Source organism: Meleagris gallopavo, chromosome 8 (genome assembly GCF_905368555.1).
Source record: "Meleagris gallopavo chromosome 8, MGAL_WU_HG_1.1, whole genome shotgun sequence".
Lineage (NCBI taxonomy): Eukaryota > Metazoa > Chordata > Aves > Galliformes > Phasianidae > Meleagris > Meleagris gallopavo.
The window spans coordinates 17143667-17165829 of NC_139411.1; the positions used below are offsets into that span (position 1 = coordinate 17143667).

At 39.8% G+C, this 22163-nt stretch overlaps 1 protein-coding gene across 6 annotated transcripts; it reads right to left on the minus strand.

Annotated features, from left to right (window-relative positions):
• Positions 1-521: 521 nt before the first annotated feature.
• Positions 522-21648, minus strand: ZFAND4 (zinc finger AN1-type containing 4). Of its 6 annotated transcripts, none has more exons than XM_085230124.1 (10): positions 21507-21648; positions 20743-21032; positions 13293-13368; positions 13136-13203; positions 11476-11662; positions 8624-8771; positions 6593-7771; positions 5997-6051; positions 3172-3286; positions 522-1413 (listed from the first exon to the last, which is right to left on the minus strand). In XM_085230124.1, exons 2-10 carry the CDS (start codon positions 20924-20926, stop codon positions 1278-1280), a joined length of 2148 nt encoding a protein of 715 aa, XP_085086250.1. In that variant the 5' UTR covers positions 20927-21032; positions 21507-21648; the 3' UTR covers positions 522-1277. The 6 variants fall into 6 exon arrangements, with proteins under 6 accessions (XP_085086250.1, XP_085086249.1, XP_085086253.1 ...); XM_085230123.1 differs by having other exon boundaries at positions 3172-3289; XM_085230126.1 differs by having other exon boundaries at positions 1274-2398.
• Positions 21649-22163: the final 515 nt, after the last annotated feature.

Consider the following 22163-nt stretch of genomic DNA (forward strand, 5'->3'; position numbering starts at 1 on the left):
CAAAACCAGTGAAGTACTTCAAGAATCTAGCAAGAACGGGACTGCGACATTTAAATGTGTAGATGCAATGTAGGGATTCATACTGGAGCATCCTGAGCAACATAAGCTTGTAAAGACTCCAGACAGGAGTAAGGCTCCAGCAGGTAAGGCTCCAAATATTGCTTCCTGATGTAGCTACGTGCTCATTAGAGGGTGTCTCATGCAAGTAAATTCTGAATTGCTTTCTGTACAGTATCAGCAGGAGGTGATAAAGGCTCCAGGTTAAAACATCATTCGTTGAATACCCATTTTGTTTTTGCTGCCACATCCTGGTTTACTTAAAAGCACAATGTTGGTCACATTACTTCTAATGAAACGTGTGGGAATTTTGCCACCAACTTCAGCAGCAACAGAGATGAGCCAGTGCTTCTGACAAAGTAAAAATACCTCCTCCTCCCCACTCCCAAAGCCCAACTTTTAGTTTAGGAACATGCTTTGAAATAGGTAGTCATTTTGTGCATCCATAAGATCAGAGGCCAGAATAAAATTTAATATTTATTAGAATTTCTTTCAGTAACAGCATTCAACGTCTTACAAACCAAGCTGTGAAGTCTTAAAGAAAAAAAAAAATCTAGGATTACAAAAAAAAAGGTAAAATTGTTCTTTATATTTAATGTCATCAAGTGGATTTTCTACTTAACAAATCTGTAATATAAACAGAATTATTTTAAGAAAGTGTGATTAACATGATGTTATTTTCAGAATGGATACACAGTGTATGAATACCGATCTGAAAAGAATGGGGAGCAGAGTACACTACTGCCTTGCTCAAAACAGGCAGTTTGAAAAATGGGAAGGGAGGAGGATCTTTCCAGTGAAATAACTTAGATACCACGCAATGGACAAAAAATGCAAAAGTACAGAAGACATTACATGACGCCCTCATTACAACACCCCCTCAGTCTGGTTACACTGTAAATTAAGTCAATAAAGTGCATCTTTAAAAGAATTGTCTAGTGAAATACCTTTTCCAATTATAAAGCACAACACAAGACATGCAGTAACAGTTAAATCATAGTGTAAGTTTTTAAAAACTAACTTTTCATTCACTAAAGAAGAAAAGTTGTAACTGCAGTAGTGTTCACATTATTCTTCAATAGGATGCATCCTTGTGTGCTTTTGATACTTGGCAAATCCTCAGATATGGAGCATGGCAAAATTATGCAGTTTAAGCAAGTGCTTCTCTCAATGAAATACAACTCTTCAATGGCAGAATGGCCACATGCAGCACAACCACATTAGATTTTGGGAAGCTTTGGTGCACTAACGATGGGATTGGTCTCCTGTAAATACCTTCTCCCTGCACTCTTATAGTCGTAGGTGCAGGTGTGAGTCTCTGCATAGCGGTGAGTTGCACAGAAGTTGTTTCCACATCTGAAGAATCAAGAATATTAGAAGTTACAAGCTTTTAGCAGCTTTTAACTCTGACATACTGGGAGCCCTTTGGCTTAATCATGTTTTGTTTACTTGACATGACTGCTTGGATTCTAGTCATCTTTGACTGATAACATTAACTGGTAATCAAAATGACATTTTTTGACACTGAATGCTGCAGTTCTGACCCAACATTCACTTCAGCTGGGAATTTAAGCCATCTCAGTACTCCTGAAGTTAGTAGCAACAGTCACAAATATATAAGTTAAGAATGACGGGCTTTGATCTACTTTATTTCATTTTAAAGATCTTATGCAACAATAGCAGGTAGAATTTGGAGGATAAATCAGAGAACTAAAATAATGGCATCAGGTCAAAGCCACATAATGTATTTCAATTAAAAAATGCCACATCACTGTAACCACTAAAGTAACTATTTAGTTCAGCATGTGATTTCTGCCTGGCATAAACTGAAATTAGTTACTTCCAATTTAGTCAGTTATAGAGATGATACATGGATAAACTGCAGGGAACACAGTCAACACAGGAAGTATGCATATTTCCAGAATCAGTTCAAATTCAGCAAGTTAAAATTAAGATTTTTTCCCTTGACAGCTCAACATGCTTACTGAGGAAAAAGGAAATTACGTATGTATGTTGTACCTAATCTGAAAAAGTGCTTGGAGACCAATATGAGCATCACAGAACCACATAACTGTAGGGGCTGGAAGGGACCTCTAGAGATCATCTAGTCCAACCCTTCTGCCAAAGCAGGCTCCCTAGACCAGGTTGCACAAGTAGGCATCCAGGTGGATCTTTAACATCTCCAGAGGAGAATTCACAGCCTTTCTGGGCAGCCTGTTCCAGTGCTCCGTCCTCCTTACAGTGAAGAAGTTCTTATGCACATTTGTGTGGAACTTCCTGTGTTCAGTTTGTGGCCATTTCCATCCTGCTGCTTGAAGTATTTGATTAAGTTGCTTCTTGACTGTAAAGCAATGACATCATTCAAAAACAGAATGCTCTTTAAATGGACTGAGCATTACCTGTCTGCATTACCATCTCATTACTGTACTCCTCTCCCTACCTATCCGGGTTCATAACAAACTCTTGCAGCCATTCCTGAGCCTTTCCTGCCAGGTAACAATTTTGTTCTCCTTTTGTTCTTGCTTCTGTAATCACCAGTCTGTATTCTCTACTAGGTGTTCTATTCTAGTAAGGGGTCACATGGTTGGCAATGTACAATTTTTCCCCTTTTTCTGAGCTTCATTTCTAACCAGCACTCTAGCATTCTGCTTTTGAAGTGCTCTAGAAGTTCAAAAGTGTAAAACTAAAGTTTTACAAGAAATAGTACACATGAAAGAATTAAAAAGGTTAAAGAAATTCTTAAGTAATCAAACAGTGCAAATGTGTTATAATAGATCTGAAGGAGTTTCTCCTGAAATTGCTCATGGTATAATTATTATCCTCTATAAAGTGTGTTATTAAGTCTGTATTAAGTCTGCAGTAGTCTTCTCTATTTCAAGATACCTTGCATTTCTTTATTTTCCTAGCAGAATCTATTCCTCCACAGCAGAGCACATATGATATTTCTGAACTTTTTCTTGGAGTTTTGCTGAACTGAGAATTGAAACAACTCTTTCAACTTATTTGAAAATTGTTTTTTGATGTGCTAGGTTTTAGTTAACATCATGCAGCATACAAAACCTTTTGGTTATCCCAGCTATTTACCTTAAACAACCAGTTACACATCATGCCTACCTGCACTCATAGCTGGTTGCCAATCCAGTTTTCTTGCCACAGAGAAAGCAGTACTTTGAAACTTTCTTTTTTGCTTGAATTGAGCCATTCACAGGTGGGAGATGGGTTGCTTCACCTGCTTTCAGAGGTAGACAGACAGCAAAGAATTTTATTTATTCCTGACCACAAACAAGTTGAATGATCTTCCAAAATCCAGATTTATTTTCCACTTCTTAGGACACCTCAAGTGGGACCCTCAAGCCCAAACAAAGAGTAAAAACACCTCTGGAACACCTTTGGAAGGGACAGTGCAACGGATGACTTTGATACATTGTTATTTTTACATCAGTTAAAAATCCATATAAGCAAGAAGTTACAGGAAACAAAAAAAAATCAAATTTACTAATGCTATTCCCAAATGCAAGATGTAGTGCAACTGGGAAAGCACTACACACAATAGCTTTCTGAAGAATCAATTGAACATTCAAGTACACAGCATATAGCATATACTAATAACTCAAGTTTACCAAGTAAATATAGCAGCATTTAAAAATCTTGCTGACACACAAAAACTGCAATGAAAATGCATGATCAACTATGTAGCTTCATAAGACACTTTGTGGATATTCCTTAGAGTTCAGTACTGAAAAACTCATTTTACTTGCTTAGTAACTGGAAAGCACATAAAGAGATGTAATCTTTTCTCCTTCTGGAGAAGCATGCCTTTACTTACACGTGCTTACTATACACTGGGATATAGAAAATGAGCAACACATTCTCTCAAACACATTTCAGTGCCTGTATCACTATATTATCGGGGTGCTCCCCTGAAAAAAATGACCTAATGAGCTGAGAAGTGGTCTTTCTGAAGTGCTCATAACAGTTATTTCTCAGCTGAGATACTGTGGCTACATGCAATAGTTAATAGGACTGCAGTGTATAGTGATGACCTATCTACCAATCAGTGCTATCATCCTAGTGTTATCTAAGAACAGAAACTTCCAGGCAATGTTTGTCAATGTCACCCATTTCGTTATCTAAAAGCATACTATTCCAGAAGCATCAGTTAGTGTTGTTCGGGAAAGAGAGCTTGAAAACATTCCTCACTGTGAACTATACATAAACAGAAAAACAATACATCAGCCCTTACAGTAACACAAAATAGCTACATAAAATCATGGCCATAAACAAGAATAGGAATCTGTCCTTTGGCTAGTTATAGAAGTGATCATTACCTTTTTCCCATGGGGATGCATAACATGACACCTACTGTGTCTTTCTTGTGCCTGAAAGCTTTTGAAAAATACACTTTTGCTTGACAAAACAAACTAAAGGAGTCTATTCATCACAGCTACATCTGAAACAGAGTAGATGACAGAAAAGTAGGCTTCCCCATCATGCAGACTTGTCTTTTTTTCCACGGAGTAGTTATGGACAAACAAATTTATTAATGCTCACTGTCAATTAAAAGTTGCACCCAAGCTGTGACAGGAAGGCACAAGATTCTGCAGCTGTTGCCCTTACATCACTGCATAACTTTTTTCTGAGGCTATTTTCTAGCTCATTCACTGTACTGGATCTCAATGTCCTGGAACACATGCTTCCCTCTTTCCCTAAGATCATAAAGAGAGAAAAGAAAGCCTGCAAACTACAAGTCAAAGACATGAAGAAAAGTTGATTGTGCTGAGAATCTTCACCAAATGCATTAGCTCACTGTCTTCAGTAAAAACTGGAGTAAATCAGACCTCTTGGAATTGCCTATGGGCCTTAGGCATTTTCCTTGGACTTCTGGTTCAACTCCGGGAACTACCAGACCAGCACACCTTCAACACTTTAAAGCAATGTTCTCATTGACTAGGATGGTTTTCCTATCACGAAAATAAAGTCTGCAAGACCTAAAGCCAATACTAATCTGCTGACACTATAAAGTGAGCCTAAAAAAGGGTTTTCAAAAGATATGGAAGCAAACCACTGTGTTCAGCAGTTTAATATACACACAGTGAGGAGGGAATAGAAGAGAAAAATCAAGATTCACCATGTACGTTAGCTTTTCTTAAATGAGAATTTGAACAGTCAGGACAATTATTGTCCTGCTCAAGTGAAGAGGCAGGAGATACATCCCATAAATTGTTTTACAGCCTAGGCTCATGATCATTCTTCTACTCTTTTCTTAGCACACAGCCTAGCTGCTTCAGGCTAGAGACCAACTCACACGGTCTCAGAGCTTTTTAAAAGTGCTCCTCTAGACAAATAAATTCCTCCTGAGAGAATTAATTACACCAGATAATCATATTTAGGTTAACAATGCCCACTTTCAGTAGATACCAGGCATTAAGTACGTACAGTTACCTAGACTAGAGTAGAAAGATCAATGCTTGTCACAAAAACCAGAGGAAAAAAGCTTGTTATCAGTGGTCTTCAGCATCCATGCCCTCCTTGCTTTCCTTTTGCCAAATCTTTTTGGCTTAGGCTGCAGTCTTAAAGAAAATTCTACCAATCAAAACAGTCTCTCTAATTCCAGTACAGACAGAAGTATTCACGGAACTAGTCTTTCTGAAACTTCAGAGTAGAAAGTCATATTTATGCCTAACGATAATATGCAGGACTCAAGTACTAATAAAGCTAGTAAAGAGTCACAGTTTTATCTACCCAAGATCAGGATGACATTTGTATATTAAAGAATTGCTTAAAATATTAAAGGTTACAACGCACTACAGAAGTGTAACGCAGCCAGAACTTTGAAAAATGTATACTTCACGAAGATATATGATTTCTGTCCTCTAAACATGTGATAAACCAGGAAAGATTAAAGAGTCATCTTCAATTATTAGAGTCACGTTACTTACCTACTCTTTTCCCTACAGCTGCATTACTTCCATTCATTCCAAGCCCATGCGCAGACTAAAAAAAAAAAATTCCACAAGGAAATTACTAGCACGTGGAAATTAAATGAAAGATTAGGCAGTCTGGTATCAGCTTGTTTGAAACCAGTGTTGTAACAGAGTACCTACAAAAACAGCCCAAGACTTCCGTACAAAAAAAAAAAATCATACAATATACAGCCTTACTCAGAATGACCGACTTGAATTTTAATAGTCTCCCTGTATTTCACAACACGCAAAACAAGATAGTACACTGGAGATCTGAAGCTAGGAACATATGGTACCATTCACAGGGAGAATTTTGGAGTAAATGCAATTAGTGAGCAGCAGAAATCAGATGACACTTTAAACAGTCAATTCTATCATTACAATAACTAATAGTTTTAGCTGTGAACTAAACAACCAATTACTTCTAGGACCCATTTAGATAAACACACAGCTAAGATACAAAAAGGAATGTAGAAAATAGATGCAAACAGAAACACAAGATAAGAGCTTTCATAAGGCCACTGCCGGAAAGACAGGAAAAGCCCAATTTCTTTGGAAGTATTATTACTCACTAGGATATATTCAGCAGCTTCATTTGAAGGAGCAGTTTTCCTAAAGCTTTCTTCATGAGAATTCTGAAGGTTTGTAGGTAGTGTAATACCAGAAGTCCGAAACCTCCCAGTCCCACAAGAACTCTGTGAACTTTCCCTGCTTGCACTTCGGGCCAGCGAAGCTAGAAATCCTAAGTTATTTACAGAACTCACAGGTTCTTTGGATGCCTTGTTAGCCATATCTGCAATGCCTCTGGCTTCTGCTTTAGCAATTATATCAGGTCTTTTGCTAAGTGAATCAAGTTTCATGCTATGAAATCTAGCAGTCCGAGAAAAAGAGTAATCTGCTATACTACGGACTTCCAAGGATCGGAGTGTGTTTGGTGAGGTTGTAGTTCTCAAGTTAAAAGACTCAAAGCATTTGGGTTGTGTTTGTGGTTTCAAAGAACTATGATGTGCCACTTGCGATGAATACCAAAGAGGTGACAAAAGCATACTTTTTTGACTTAGTTGATGACTACTGAGAAGTCCAGTTCCCATCGCTGCAGTGCTCAGTATTTTACTTATAGGTTTTTTGTGCTGTTCTAAAACCTTAGATTCTTCATCTCCATCTGAGAGTTCAAGTTCTGAGTTCACCTTTCCTGTATCATGTATCTCGCTACACTGTTCTGTGGTGTTTGCTTCTGTAAACAAAGCAAAAGTATCTGTTTCAGACAGAAGTTTTTCTTCTGTTCCACACAGTTCTACATTTGTTAGATTTGGACACAAAACAGAATCTTCCTCTGCTGTTGAAGTCACGTTTTCAGACACTTTTTCCAAATTTGCAGGCAGAGATGAAACAGGAGTCAAAATACTATTTGTAGGTACTTTTGCATTTTCTAGTTCGACACGAGATATTTTTGGTGGTAACCTGATGCTACTAACTGACTGAGACCAAGAACTGCTCTGCCAAGTGTTGTCTTCCTTAAGAAAGTCATTAGCTGGGGACGGCATTGTTCTACCAGTCGTGGCCAAAGAAGTCAATGCTGTAAGTGCATTCTGAGAAGACTCTGAAGGATATGAATTCCCAGAAGGAGGTAGGCAGGACTGTCCAATATGAGGGAGCACTCTTAAAAACCGGTGGCGAGCAGCAGCCGCCGAGCCACTGGATGGTCGAGGAGCTGTTGGAGGACGAGGTTTCACCTTGACAGCTTTTTTAGGCTATTGCAAAAAAACAAAAAAACAAAAAAAACAACAAACAGGCAAAAAATGAAACCAACAACAGTTAGTATTTGAATTACGGAGGCAGATACCTGGCTGAGATCATATTCTGTAAAATTCTGACAGTAGCAAAAGGCCAGAAAACACTTGTCATATCATTCACACTACTCTCTCACCTGCTACTAACTACCTAAACTACATACCAACATCAGAATAGCAAGATCAAACATTATAATCAGAAAAGGCCATGTCAGAGGAATAAGAAAAGGGAAGCCAGAATGCCAATGAAGTTATCCAGAAGAGTACAGTCTCAGACAAAGAAAACAAGAGGAAAGGTATGTCTCCATTTTACACCTAGGGAACTAATTAATAATTTTAAATAATTAAATAATTTTACTAATCCAGATCTCCTGAATACCAGCCTAATGTTTTAATTGCTAGGCAATCTTGTTCTCATATTTAACTCCACAGGACTCTTAGTTACACTAACTCTTATACAGAATTAGAAATAAGTTTTATTTAAGATAAACATGGCTCATTCTCTACTGGAAGAGTGCTGGAAAACATTACTTAAAGGATCAGAAGAAAAACAAAACCACCACCACAAAAATAACACAAATACATCAAGGACAAGCAGTGAATTCCTCAAATACTGAAAGGTAGATCCAAAGGAAGCCGATACCCCAGGGAAGAACATTCACATGTTACTGTTCTTTTTAAACAACAAATAATAAATAATATACCCTCTATCACTTTCCCAGACAGCAAAGTATCTAATCTGCTTTTCTAGAAAGCCCATACTGGCAAAGTGCAAACTATTTGATCATAGAAGAATTTAAATCACACTTTCACCTTTTTACTTAGATTCATGTTCTCCATCTTCGCCTTGAGCAGTTTCATTTTATTCATTGTAATTGAATTTTCAATAATCTGTTGGCCAGAAGGTGACGCCTCTGTCTCATCTTCATCATCAGCATATAAGTTATAAACTGAACCACCACTGAAAATAATAAAAGAAACTTTGTTTTCACCTCTAACCAACTTAATTATGTTTTCAATGTATTCTCACAACTAGAAAGTCAAATCTGCAGTTGATCTGTTGACAAAACATTATGAAAAACTGTATGCAAAGACATTTCAAATCCATTATTTTAGAACATAAGCATTCCTTATTAGAGTGCTCACAAAAATGACGACGCTGAAACTAGTACACAGTCCCACTTCTGGGAAGTTGTTATACCATATACAGTTGGTTCACACTCACTATATATTTTTCCCCACAGAAGGAATATCCAGTTCCACAAGTGCCTCCTGAAGGTATGGCCAAAGCTGTTAACAGTGTGACTCAGACAACAAGCTGGTCAGTTTTCCAATTAATCAGACACTGGCATGGAAGAAAAGTCCAAATTTCTATCCATCCTGAGGGGTGTTCTCACCATAAATGGAAATGGAGGGGTCACCCATGTGGATGTGATATTCTATTTCTCCTTTTCAAAATAAAAAAATAAGAAAGGATCAGTGTAGGTTTCTGAAGAGTCTCACATTTGGAAAAAAATACAGATTAGAATTGCTAGAGCTAAGACAAGATAGTTTAACTCAGTAGTCACTGCAAGTTCACGCTGTATTTTTCCAACTTGTTTTCCAATAGAATGCAAAAACTCATTTTAAGATCAGAATCTGACTTCTTTTTTTCCTAGGAAGCATCAGTCACTAACACATATCCAACATTTGACAGATAAACAAAAGAATCATTACGAGTGTCCATTCATTACAAATCAACACCTTTTCTATCTCATACATAATACTTTTAAAAGAGCGTTTTAATTCTGCCATTAGGCTGCCAACATCTAGAAACTGTGACAATCTAGTGATTCCTTGTGTTCAGAAGAATGTTTTACTCTATCAAACAAAAATTTCTTCTCTCCAAAAGAGACCAAGGAACAACTAAAGGTGATGGGCAAATCAGTACCAAAACTCAGTACCAAAGCTGGCACCTTTACTAAATTTAGATTTGCAGGAACCAGAAAAGAGCCAGTGTTTTTGTACTGACTTTCCCAATCCTTTTCCTAAAATGTAACAAAATTCACAAAGTAACACAGCTGGGAGACGAACTTTTAAGAGCAGATTCAAAACAAGTCAGAAGAATAGTCCAGTCACTTCTTACTGGACACTGAAAGCTCTGTACAGGGACAGTTGGCATACATTACATACCTCTCCTGGTAAAGATTCAACACTACACAATCCTCTCAGAATTTTAGACCTGCAAAGATTTAAGTCATCAACTCAAAGCCATTCTCTGAACTTCTCCTCCTTCAAGGTAAGAATAGAAAGAAGAGGGATGTAATGGTCCCATGCTTCACTTTCCCCCCTCTATGTAAAAATAATTGTTTTTGTTTTTTTCATTTTCTGACTGAATAGAGACAAAAACACCACCAAAAAAGGACTAAGGAGTTTTTCCTTTAATGGGAACATAAAAGCTATATAAGTGGGATGGGGAGATTTGTTCTTCACTATACTTTGAGCCCATTTCTCAACTGACTTTCTCCATCGGTGTCAATATTCTTGAGTTTTTGCTTACAAAACACGTGCTTCAAAAACAATCAGTATATTGTCATAACACTGCCAGCACATCTTCACAACTTCAGGCATTTTCTTTTAATCCAGAGACGACTACAACTGTACTTACACTTTGACAAGCTTTAACAATTAAATGTAAGTAGAGTAAAACAATCTGGAGAGCAATTAAACAAAACCTAAAACAACACCTAATTTCTAAACTGCAGTCACTAAATATGTGAGAAATGTGACCTTGGTTTCACTTAGTAAACAGAGAAAAGAATAGCTAAAACTACGCAAACCTTAGCCTTGGAGAAAATGTAGATGGTCGCTACAATAGTACAGCTTTTTTTTTTTTTTTTTTTTTTACAAACGTACAAATATTTTTTCAGGGGATTAGAAAACCTACCTCAAAGCTCCAGTAAAAACAGTGTAATATTTTTTCCAATATATTTTACCAATATTTATAGTGTCAGAAAAAGAATCAGACCAGTCTGTTTACTATAAAACAGTAGCTTAAGTGACAGTCTAACTCCTTTGTTAATATCAGTACTTTGACTCTAAGATAAGTTTGGTGTTTCAACATTAGCTAAACCGGGTCAAGTTATGTTCAAAGATCAGCTCTAGTAATAATTATTTCCAGTATTTTTTTCTAAAAAGAATGAAAAAAATAAAGTTTCTTTAAAACTTCAGGCAAACTCTATACATTAACAATCATTTATCTTCCTGCCTCATGACTTGCATAAGTCATTTCCATATAGAAGATTTACACTGAAGACAAATTTTTATAAAGCTAAACAAATGCCTTGAAGTGTAAAAGAAAAATTGTAATAGTAAATTAATGGAAGCTTTTCGAGCCCTTATTGCCAGGTTGACTCTGTCTTGTGTGAAACTGCCTTTGAGAAAGGGGGCTGGAATGTCGAGAACTGCCTCAAGTACAAGGTCAGCATTAGCTCACTTTTCTGACACAGAGATAGACAACAGTCAGCATGATCACTGATCACACAGCCCTACTGTGTAGTCAGGTCAACCACTCAGAGCCCTTTGTGCACAATTATTCCAATATTCCAGATATTCTTTTGATAAAACTGAAAATAACATTATTCTTCAAGATGGGGATGCCATATAAAGATTAAAACCAACTTTACCTCAAAGATTCAGACAACGGAGTTAAGGTACCATCTTCTCTGTCAACCACACGGAAGAAATTCAAGTGATCTCCTTCTCGATATACTAAGAAGGTAACTTGTTTGTTAGATGGTCCTTTCTCCCATATCTCATCTCTGCTGGGATCCATGTATTCGGCTATTTCCCTTATAGGGTCTTCTACAGGAACTATGAAGAGAAAAAAAAACACAGAATAAAACCAAATGATTTCAACTTCTAGCAATCACGTTGTATTTTCAGACCATGCCTGAATACAACTACAGTTACACTACAGAAGCTTTTCCAGCAAGTCCGTCCACTGGAAAACGCCACCAATCAAAGATTCAACTTGAAACAGTCTCTTTCAAACTTTCTTGCTGTTATGCAAGTAGCACTCTACAGATTCAAGTCATACGCTTCAATATGCTAGAGTTAAAACACCACATTTCAGTGAATTCTTTATTAGCAAGCAAAGTCTAAGAAACAACAAGAATTCTTTGGGAATAAACTAGCTGAGATGTTAACTATTATATGTCTACTGTTTAAATAATCCTCTGAAAACCTGTTTGTTCACTAATCATAATTTAAAATCCATTCCAGAGATACTCTTTAGAGTTTAGGTACTCTAAACTGTTCCACTCTCAGATTTTCTGACCAAAAGGAAAAAAGTCAACCAGTAAAAATAATTTTTAAATGTTTTAGATGTGAGCCTACTTCAGAGTCAGAAGAATGGGTCCGAAATAAAATTACTGAACTTTTTTCTTTTTTTAAACAGCCTCTATTTGGGTAATTCTGTCACTACAGAATCAGAAGAAAAACGTAGTTTAGTTCAGTTTTACATGGTAAAAAGTAACACCCTAGCAATGTTTCTTTCATAAAGCCAGCAGATCCCTGGATTCTTTTACTAAGAGCACTCAGTTCTGCAATCAGGAGATCCTTCAGGAGGAATAGCTAAATATTTACAGAAAATTTGTCATAACTCAGATCACCCAATTGTCAGCTGCTGCCAGAGGACAATCTGGTCTCTAAAGGTACCGAGTTCTTTTAAGACAAAGACTAACCATAGCTCTCCTACAATAATACAACCAAAAATTCAGTCAAGTTTACAATGCAAATACACCTTGTTTTACAAAAAGTATTTCCAGTAAACTATGCTTAGAACAGCATTACAACTGAGGCTTCATTACATTAAAGCACTCAAATATTAGGTGCAATGTTTTCGTCACCTCTGAGAGCTCAGTTCAGTTTACAATTGGAATCCCCACCATAAAAGACATGCTGAGTGTTTTCCCAGTGAAAATTATTAAAGGGATTTCTCCACTTTCAGTTTTCGTTGCTCTGTGGATGATCCACATAACCAATGCTAAAGCAACATCTGTTTCTCATAAACAATGACATTACAGTAGTGTTGCCTTCTTCCCCGAAGAAGTATTGACTGTAAGACTTGATGATGCTGTACAAAGGTACTCCTTAAACTAAGGGCAAACAAAATTAAAAGATGGTGCAATTGTTACACTAAGGAACAAAACAGAGGGATATTTTTACCAAGTATTTTCCAATTAATTGGGAACTGAAGTCTGCTTGCCTGGAATAGTTAAGAGTAGCTGTTCAGTTTCAACTTGCTACATGAAACCATTAATTTTTAACAAAGTTAGCACCTACCTCTCCTAGTGTTAATAGGTCCACCTCGCATAGCCAGAACTAACTTCAGAGTGCAGCCTTCTGAAATGCTGTAAATAACAATAATTTTTGTAACATTCTCTATTGTCTATATTAATATTCATTTAGAAACATTATCGCAATTTTATTGTATACTTACTTATAATCATTCAAACAATAGTCATCTTTGAGTTCCACATTATTCCAAATTAAGTGCTGCTGAGAGATGGGAATACCTAAGGGGAGGAAAAAAAAAGATTAAACATTGATGAGAGGGCTTTTGGGAAGTTTTGCTTTTTGAAGAATGTGGGCGTACAAGGATAAGAGATAAGAAAGGAGATCACAAGAGAAGGAAGCAAGCAGGACAAGGACAGACACTTGATATCCAACCTTCTGAACAGTTATTATGAATGAAGGTGACGTTTTCAGTAGGCCTGTGCTCACACAAGGAGTTCAACCACTTGGCTCAGGGTTGTGATCAATGGTTCTGTGTAAGGATGCAGGGTGGTTACAAGCAGTGTCCCTCAGGGGTCAGTCTTGGACTGGTGCCCTTCAACATCTTCATCAGCGACACAGATGATGGCATTGAGTGCGCCCTCAGCAAGTCTGCAGATGACACCAAGCTGAGCGTGCAGTCAGTACACTGGAAGGAAGGGAAGCCATCCAGAGGGACCTGGACAAGCTGGAGAAGCGGGCCCATGAAAACCTAACGAGGTTCAATAAGGCCAAGTGCAGGGTGCTGCTCTTGGGTTGGGGTAATCCCAGGTATTTACACAAACTGGGGGAAAACCTCCTGGAGAGCAGCCCTGCAGAGAAGGACCTGGGGGTCCTGGTGAATGAGAAGTTGGGCGTGAGCCAGCAGTGTGCGCTTGCAGCCCAGAAGGCCAACTGTGTTCTGTGTAAAAAAGGGGTGGCCAGCAGGGAGAGGGAGGTGACCGTCCCCTCTATTCAGCTCTTGTGAGGCTCCATCTGCAGAACTGCATCGAGGACTGGGGCTCCAAGTACAGGAAGAATGTGGAGCTCTTGGAGTGGGTCCAGAGGAGGGCCACTAAGATGATCAGAGGGCCAGAGCACCTCTCCTATGAGAAAAGGTTGAGGGAACTGGGATTGTTTGGCTTGGAGAAGAAAAGGCTCCTGAGACACCTCATTGTGGCCTTCTAGTACTTGAAGGGAGGATATAAACAGGAGGGGGAATGGCTGTTTATAAGGGTGGACAGTGAAAGGACAAGGTGGAATTTTAAACTGAGAGAGGGGAGGTTTAGGTTAGATATTAGGAGGAAGTTCTTCACACAGAGGGTGGTGACACACTGGAACAGGTTGCCCAAGGAGGCTGTGGATGCCCCATCTCTGGAGACATTCAAGGCCAGGCTGGATGTGGCTCTGGGCAGCCTGGTCTGGTGGCTGGCAACCCTGCACATAGCAGGGGGTTGAAACTAGATGATCATTGTGGTCCTTTTCAACCCAGGCCATTCTATGATTCTATAATTCAATATGTCTGTAGAAGCATTCAGTTGCTTCAGACATTGTAGAATACATGCTCTTTCCTTGTCATCAGTTGAGGGAGAGTTGTTTTTTTCCCCTTTTATCTGCACCTAAGAGCTTTCTCTCTACTGACACAAAAAACAGGATAAAATTAACTACAGAGGTACTGAATTATTTATTACAGATAAATTCTGTGATATTCCATGTCACTCACATTTAAGACAAGGTTGCATTAAAGTAACTGGTGACAGCTCTGTTACAGTGCTAACAACTATAAGTATGTTTTATCGTTATTTGATATGGAAACCAGAAGCTCATATATACAATACAACAGAATTCCTCCTACAAACTTTTACTTTCTGTAGGTGTTCTTCTAGACCATCAGAATGCTTTAATACTATCGTCTAGTAACACTCATCTTCAAGTCAAGTTCTGGTACAGATTTGGTACCGCTTTTTTGTTAAAAAAAATAACAAACAAGTATTTGATATGCTTACTTAACAGTCAGTCTACATGAAGATCACCTTTGTTTCTTTTTGCCTCTACAACCAATTCATTTAGATATAGGCATGATACACATTGAAGGGAGTTACCATAAGCTGGTACAACCTGAGGTCTTCACACATTTCTATTAGAATGCTGCCTCTTTCCAACTTTTGGATAGTACAAGTCAGGACAGTTAAGAGAGGATGACACATCTCTGGCCACCAGAAACACTAAGGCTACTGGGGAGGTGAGTAGCTTTCTTTACTGCCTTTGAAAATAAATAAATAATATTTCCATAAGCATCAAAAGGAAGCCCTTCTGCTGAATGTAACTGGTGAAATCAGTATTTAAGATTCCACTGCACACTCCTGAAAAAATGTGATTAAAAGGAAACCCATGGGGACCAAGAACTACTTGTTGAAAAAGGTCTAAACACTGTTCTTTACGTTAGGAAGCAAAATCTATAAATATATTCTCCAAAAGGTTAAAGCAACCTTATCACATACTTTAATTCTTGGTCACTTTAGTGTCAGATCATGTCATTTGTTGCTCATTTATATTCTCAGGTATTTAAAAGGAGGTGTAAGTAGCTGTATGACACAGACTTCTAAAAAAAAAAATAGATCTGGTGAGAGGGGGATGCAAAGATCAGAGTTTTTCAGTTGTTTTGGCACTACCACTCAGCTTCAAGACTGGTGACAGTGCTTGGCAAGTTGGGGCAGACAGTAAAGCAGCCACTTCCTAAGCTGGAGAAAGGGCATGAAGCCACAAACACCCACCAACAGCAAAGAGGAAAAAGAGGTCAAATTCTGACAAAAGCCCAAGCAGATTCAACAAGCTAAGCAGACACTTCCATGTAGAAGACTGATTACATTTTGGTAGAACTATCGTTTTTTTTAAACGCTTCAGAGAAGATGACAATTTGCTTCTCCCACTACAGCTAACATTTTATTTTATGAATGACCAACACAACTCTGCTGCACTTGGAAGGTATTCAGAACAAGTCTTGTACTATCTGAAGTACACAAGCCATTTATGAGACAAGATGCCTTCATATAGTAGACCAACATAATAGCTATTATCCTGCCAGCTATTTAGTAACTGGTTACTGGTTAAGTTTCAAGTCCGCAGCACAAGCAAAATGAGAATGAGCCAGCAAGTCTGCAGTAAAGTCCTCCTCTTTGTTGTTTTGCAGTCTCCTGATCACAAACAGTCATTATAGTCTGCATTTGTTATGGTTTCAGCAGCCTCCAAGGAGCAATTTTCCAATTACTCTGATAAACTGAGAGAGTGTTTGTTAGAAAGGCTGGCTTGCAACTGGCAGTGCTGCTGTGAAGCATGTTTTTGTTCATCTAACAAAGACAATGTATTTTTGATTAAATGAACAGATGAAAACCCTATACTCTGGTATAATGAGAAATAGACAAGACCGGTATTTATTATTAAGTCCCTTTCACGCTGCTTTCTAAGAATTGTTATGTATACACAAACTAAATGCTATATGGTTTATAGTTTTATGTGCAAGAAGTTAGACATCAGCCGACAGTGGATGCCCCAGCTCTGGATGCATTCAAGACCAGGCTGGATGTGGTTCTGGGCAGCCTGGTCTAGTGGTTGGTGACCCTGCACATAGCAGGGGGGTAGAAGCTAGATTATCTCTATGGTCCCTTTCAAGCCAGGGCTTTCTACAATTCTATGATTATAGCAAATCTTCCTTAAAAAGACATCGGCATGTGGATTCAGTACATAGAATTGGCAACAATAATGAGAATGACAAGATACTCATCTACTATCCCATCTTCCTTAAGCAGCACATGACTGCATCACTGCTCTGCTGTTAGTACTCAGAAGAGAGGAAAACAGGGTAATGAGCAAAAGCTCAGTGCTCAAAAGCAAGTGGGCAAGCCAGGTGATGCTGTAAGAAGACAGAAGTTTCTTCAGACTGTATACACATATGTAGCCATTTCAATAGGCAAAACAACCTATTAAAATGATGATAATGGGGGCACAGAAAAGGGAAGGAGGGATTTGACGCTGCCTCTGAATCAGCCATTCAAGACACAACCTTAAAGTTCACTTCTTTACTCTTTCTGGCACAGAAAGCAGGCTCAGCAAACTGATGTGGTTTGACCCTAAAAAAGCCCTGCAGATTTTAAAGCAACCTTTATTTTATGTTGTAGGTAGAATGTTACTATGTTTAGAAAGACAAATATTTTAAACTCAAAGTTCAAATGCAATGTACTTATCCTTCATCCCATGTTGAAACTGCTGCAGAGCTCCTTAAACATTTTCTTTTTGTTCCTACTTACAGATGCTGGGCTGACAGCCTCCATTTTGCCCTCTGAACTGCCTACATTAGGGAAGAGCTGCAAAGGTTCACACCAACTTACAGCACCAGGTGATATTTCCAACAGTCAAAGTTACCAGCCTTCATTTATATGATAGTAGCCCACATTACTGTACAGTTTCATGTATTATCTACAATTCTTTTACAGACCAAAGAATTATTACAAAGAGTGCACCATCTGAATGTTCCTTCTATAAAATTAAATATAATAAAGATGTGATTCTGTGTGAACAATACTAAACCTCGCCCAGCAGCCACAAGCTGCAAAGACTTGTGCAATGAAGGAATCATGAAGAGATCACCCAAGGGAGTGACCAACATTTATCATTTAAAAATAAATGCTAGTTGCTCTTTTGGTGAAATCCTGCTACTTTTAAGCACCATTAATATGTTAAACCTCAGCCTTCCACATCATTTTGAAACTCAAGTACTGTTCTATCCCTGACCATCAACACATGGTCCAACTTTAAGATCAAAATATCTACAAGTAAACCAAAGGGACAATACCACACACAGCTGCTGGCTGAGAGTATTCTGGCTTTTATGCCACCAGCAGAGACAAAGGGAGCTAGTTCTCCTCCATCATCATACTTACGAAGGCTCCTTCAGTGAATTCAGTGCTAGAGATAATTTATCTGAAGTGGATCCAAAGCCATTATTAGAACAAATAGAAGTTTTGATAGTGAGTGCTCGCTTTACATGGGACATGTTTCAGACACATGCCTGGACCTGATCCAAAAACACAGCTAACTCCAATTTACGAGCTGATGTGCACAGAAATTTTAGATGTGCTAGAATCCATTAATGCATTTTAACCCACATTCACTGATTAAAGCTAACTGGAATGAGAGAGCTGAGATTCAGAGCTCTTTTTAGTAGGGTACCAACATCTACTGCAACTGTCTAAACAAACCCTTTTCACATCAGCTCACTAAAGAAGTACCAAGATGACAAACAGTATCAGAAGTATTTCAAAACTCCTTAAGTGTCATCCATACTATCCCCTTCTTATTACAGTTGAGAGCTACTGACAGTCTAATTTTTGACAGAAGTTATTTATTGACTTAGTTTTTTACTATTAGCCTTTTAGAACTAGAAGGGGTGATAACAATTTACCAAGTCTTTTAAATTGTGATATGATTGTATACTTTGTACATGATGTCAAGTAGGAAAACAAATCATTTTTCCAAATTTTACTTTTGTATGTTTATGTACCATCATCCTCAACACATACATCAGTCTACAGAAACACACACACTCTGAGGGACCTGTAGAGTCTCCTAGCAGTGTAGGAGCATTCTCCAGACACATATGCAGCTTACCCAGGAGAGGTTCACACTCCATGGAAGTTGAAATAATACAATAATAAAAAGCAAAAAATGGCTGCTAAAAAAAAAAAAAGCAGCTTTCTGCTTCCCATGCCAGACCATAACCACAAAATTACTTCACAATTCTCCCTTCACCTGAGTGATTCATTGCTTGAACTTCTGCTCTACAACAGAAACTTCATCACTGAAAAGTTGTTTTCTGCTTTTGTTTGTTTCTTGTTTCCAAAGCATACAACAGTAGTCCTGGCTGCAGCACAAAACTGATTTGTCATTGTGTCTGTCCCCTATACACTTGTATACACAACCAGTTTTCTCTGTCCCCTGTGTAACTCACATTGATTAGCAAGTTACAGATCTTTTAACTATGTTCTGGGGTACTGAAGTATTTGATTACAAGAACCAAATTATTAATAATTAAGTGAATACAGTGAGCACCTAAATTATTAATTTATCGTCATAGAATGTACAACATAAAAGACATTTCTGGTAAGCATTGCACTCTCCTTATAAGAAATGATGACACTTTTGAGTTGGGCATAACCAGCCCACAACCAGCTGTAGATATAATTCAGTGTGCCAAGCTGCAGTCTCCTATTTTGGAGAAGTAATTCAAATTCTTCTTCCTCCTATTTTCCACTGGTCTCTTCATGCATCCTTTAAAGTCCTTGCTTTCATCTGTACTGTCTCAACAGTCTGCCTTCTTATCTCCTCACACTTTTTGTACCATTATAATCAACCAAAGAAGTAAAAAAAAAAAATAAAAATATCACTTTCATGTTTCACCTCTAGCATCCAGAAGCATCTCAACATGTTCCCTGACTCATGTTTAATTAAGGCTCTAGTACAGGCAATAAAACTACGTCCATGTAGCTACACTAATTCAGCAATGCTGATGTAAATCTCTAGTTATGTGCATGGTGGAGCTTCTTGTATGTTAGCTATTAGCTAAAAGTCGCTCTTATTGCCATGACCTCACTACACAAAAGTCACCCTTACTGTTGCAATGCTTCTGCTTCAGTTCATTAGCATGGATTTCCATAAAGGGATAAGAATATCCTTTGAATCAAGCATCATATTACATCTCACAAGTGGCTTACACGCAGACAGAAGAATGAAAAAACCTAGACAGGTACACGGGAGAAAGAGGATCCCTTGTCTTGAAATTAGAAACTGTTGTACTGTCAGCTTATGCAGCTACACAGCTTTGTAAGGACTATGAAGTGCAAGCATGCAATACTGCAAAGCAGCACGAGTATTGATACAGAGGTATTCTGAATCACATTCTTCCATGCAGGAAGGGGAGAGAGAACTGACCCACCACATTTTCTCCTTCCATTAGCATTGCTCCATAATTTATAATTCATAAATTAAAGGCAACTTTGAGACACATGCAAAGTTCATTGCATTGCAAAGCAGCACCTCAGCCAGACTGCCACCACCGCAATCTCTCACCTACTCAGAACTCCCACCAGCAGCCTCACACTGTCCTTGCAGCTGGCCTGCACAGCAGTTACCCTTTTGACTATGGTATCAGACAAATGGAACTGCCATAACCCAACCAACCTAAGAGGCAACAGCTGCAGCACCCAGATTGAAGTGAGCTCAGAGCTGCAACACAGATGTATTGCAAGACTCCTGACAGCCCTTGCTTTGAGAACTCTCACTAACAAGGGAGTTCTATGTCAGACAACATGCTGAACACCAAACCATGCAATTAAGAGAACTAGTGATTTGCCACAGAATTTTTACAAAATTATCGCTGATACACATTAGAAAAAAGAATAAGAAAAAACTCATTCCAGTGAAACCTACAATGAGAACTGATAGGAAAATTAGAGAAAAAACAACTCCAAAACCCAACCAACAAGTTCAACATCTAGCTTACAGGTACAACTGAACAGATAATGTGTAAAACAAGACCTCCTCTGAGGTGATGGAGATGAAGCTGAAACAAAAGAGAACGGTACCTTCCAGCCTCTGAATCTTTGCTTTGACGGAAATCACGGTTTCAAAGGGTGAAACACAGAGCTCAAAGCACGTCCCTGTGAGCGTTTCAATGAAGAGCTCCATGGTTTCATAGAAGGGAAGTTTGTAGTGAAACGTCCCCATGTTATCCTCATTGAAGAAAGGAGGCTCCTTCTTGTTGGCCATGACAAAGAACTCACAGCTCAGTAGGAAGCTCTACCAGAAAGCCGCGTCCTGCTCCCAGTCCCGGGGCCAGGTGTGGTGTATCGCTGCTCATGTTGGGAACGGCTGCCTGTAAAGCAAACAAGCACAGCCTAACAACGTCTGGGCACAGCCGTTCCCATTTATCCCAGAAGGAAAACAAAACAGCAGATAAGAGCTGAGAAATTAGCATCCAGGTCGTGCAGGGAACCGCGCCGGCTCCTGGACTCCGGCCTCAGGCAGCATTTCAGGATCTTTTGCTACCCGCTCATTCACGGTTTGTTCTCCCGACCGCACGGGCTGGGCTCAGCGCTGGGGAACCGCGGCACCCGTCCGGGCCCGGAGGCCCCGCGGCGGGGCGGGGGAGCGTGGCTCTCGCAGACAAAGGAGAGCAGCTGCCCGCCGCCGCCTCCGTGCCTCAGGGCGGCCTCACCCCGCCCGCCCCCAGAGGACACCTACTCCCTTTCACCGCAGCGCTCCGGGGGGACCGCAGGAGGGAAGGCATTAGAGTGGCCATTAGAGTGGCACCCGCGCAGCGGAGACGGAGGACAGAATGCCAACATACCTGCCGCCGCCGGACCCACTCGGGGGCTACGGGGAGAGACGAGAGAAGAGGAGAGGAGGAGAGGCGAGGCGCGGCGCGGCGCGCCTCCTCCGCCCAGCGTGTCTGGTACAGCGGGGGGAGGAGCCGCTGCCGGCGGGAGGGGACAGCGGAGACGCACCGCCGACACACCGCACCGCCGCTGGCAGCCCGACAGCCTCCGCGCCTACCCCGCCTTTATGACATCCCCGGCGGGAGTTCTCCCGCGGGCCAATGAGGCGGCCGGGCCCGACGGCTCGGCCAATCGGCTCTCTCGGGGGGCGGGGCTCGCGGCGCCGTCAGGGCTGGTGCCACTTGTTGTGGTCGTTAAGACGCGGGGCGGCGGAGCGTGCGTGGAAGGACCCGGATGCAGCGCTTCGTCGGCGGCAGCGGTGCGAACGTCACAGGCGGGAGGGTCGCAGGGGCTCATGGGACACGCAGTCCCTCAGCTATGCCTTGGGGCGAGGTGCGAAGGAGGGTTTTTCCTCTGCTGAGTTTTCACAGAATGAAAAAGCTTTTTTAATTCTATTTCATTTAGAACCGTTTGAGTTGGAAGGGATCCCTTAAAGGCCGTCTGATCCAACTCCCTAGAACAATAGGCCACCTACTGCTCCATCAGGTGCTCACAGCCCTGTCCAGACT

Coding starts and splice junctions, on each gene's coding strand:
- ZFAND4 (XM_085230123.1), bottom strand. CDS start 20,926: ATGGCCAACAAGAAGGAGCCTCCTTTCTTCAATGAGGATAACATGGGG. Junction 13,369..20,742: donor AAAGATTCAGAGGCTGGAAG/GTACCGTTCTCT, acceptor TCCTCCCCTTAG/GTATTCCCATCTCTCAGCAG. Junction 8,772..11,475: donor CCGTTGTCTGAATCTTTGAG/GTAAAGTTGGTT, acceptor TATTATTTTCAG/TGGTGGTTCAGTTTATAACT.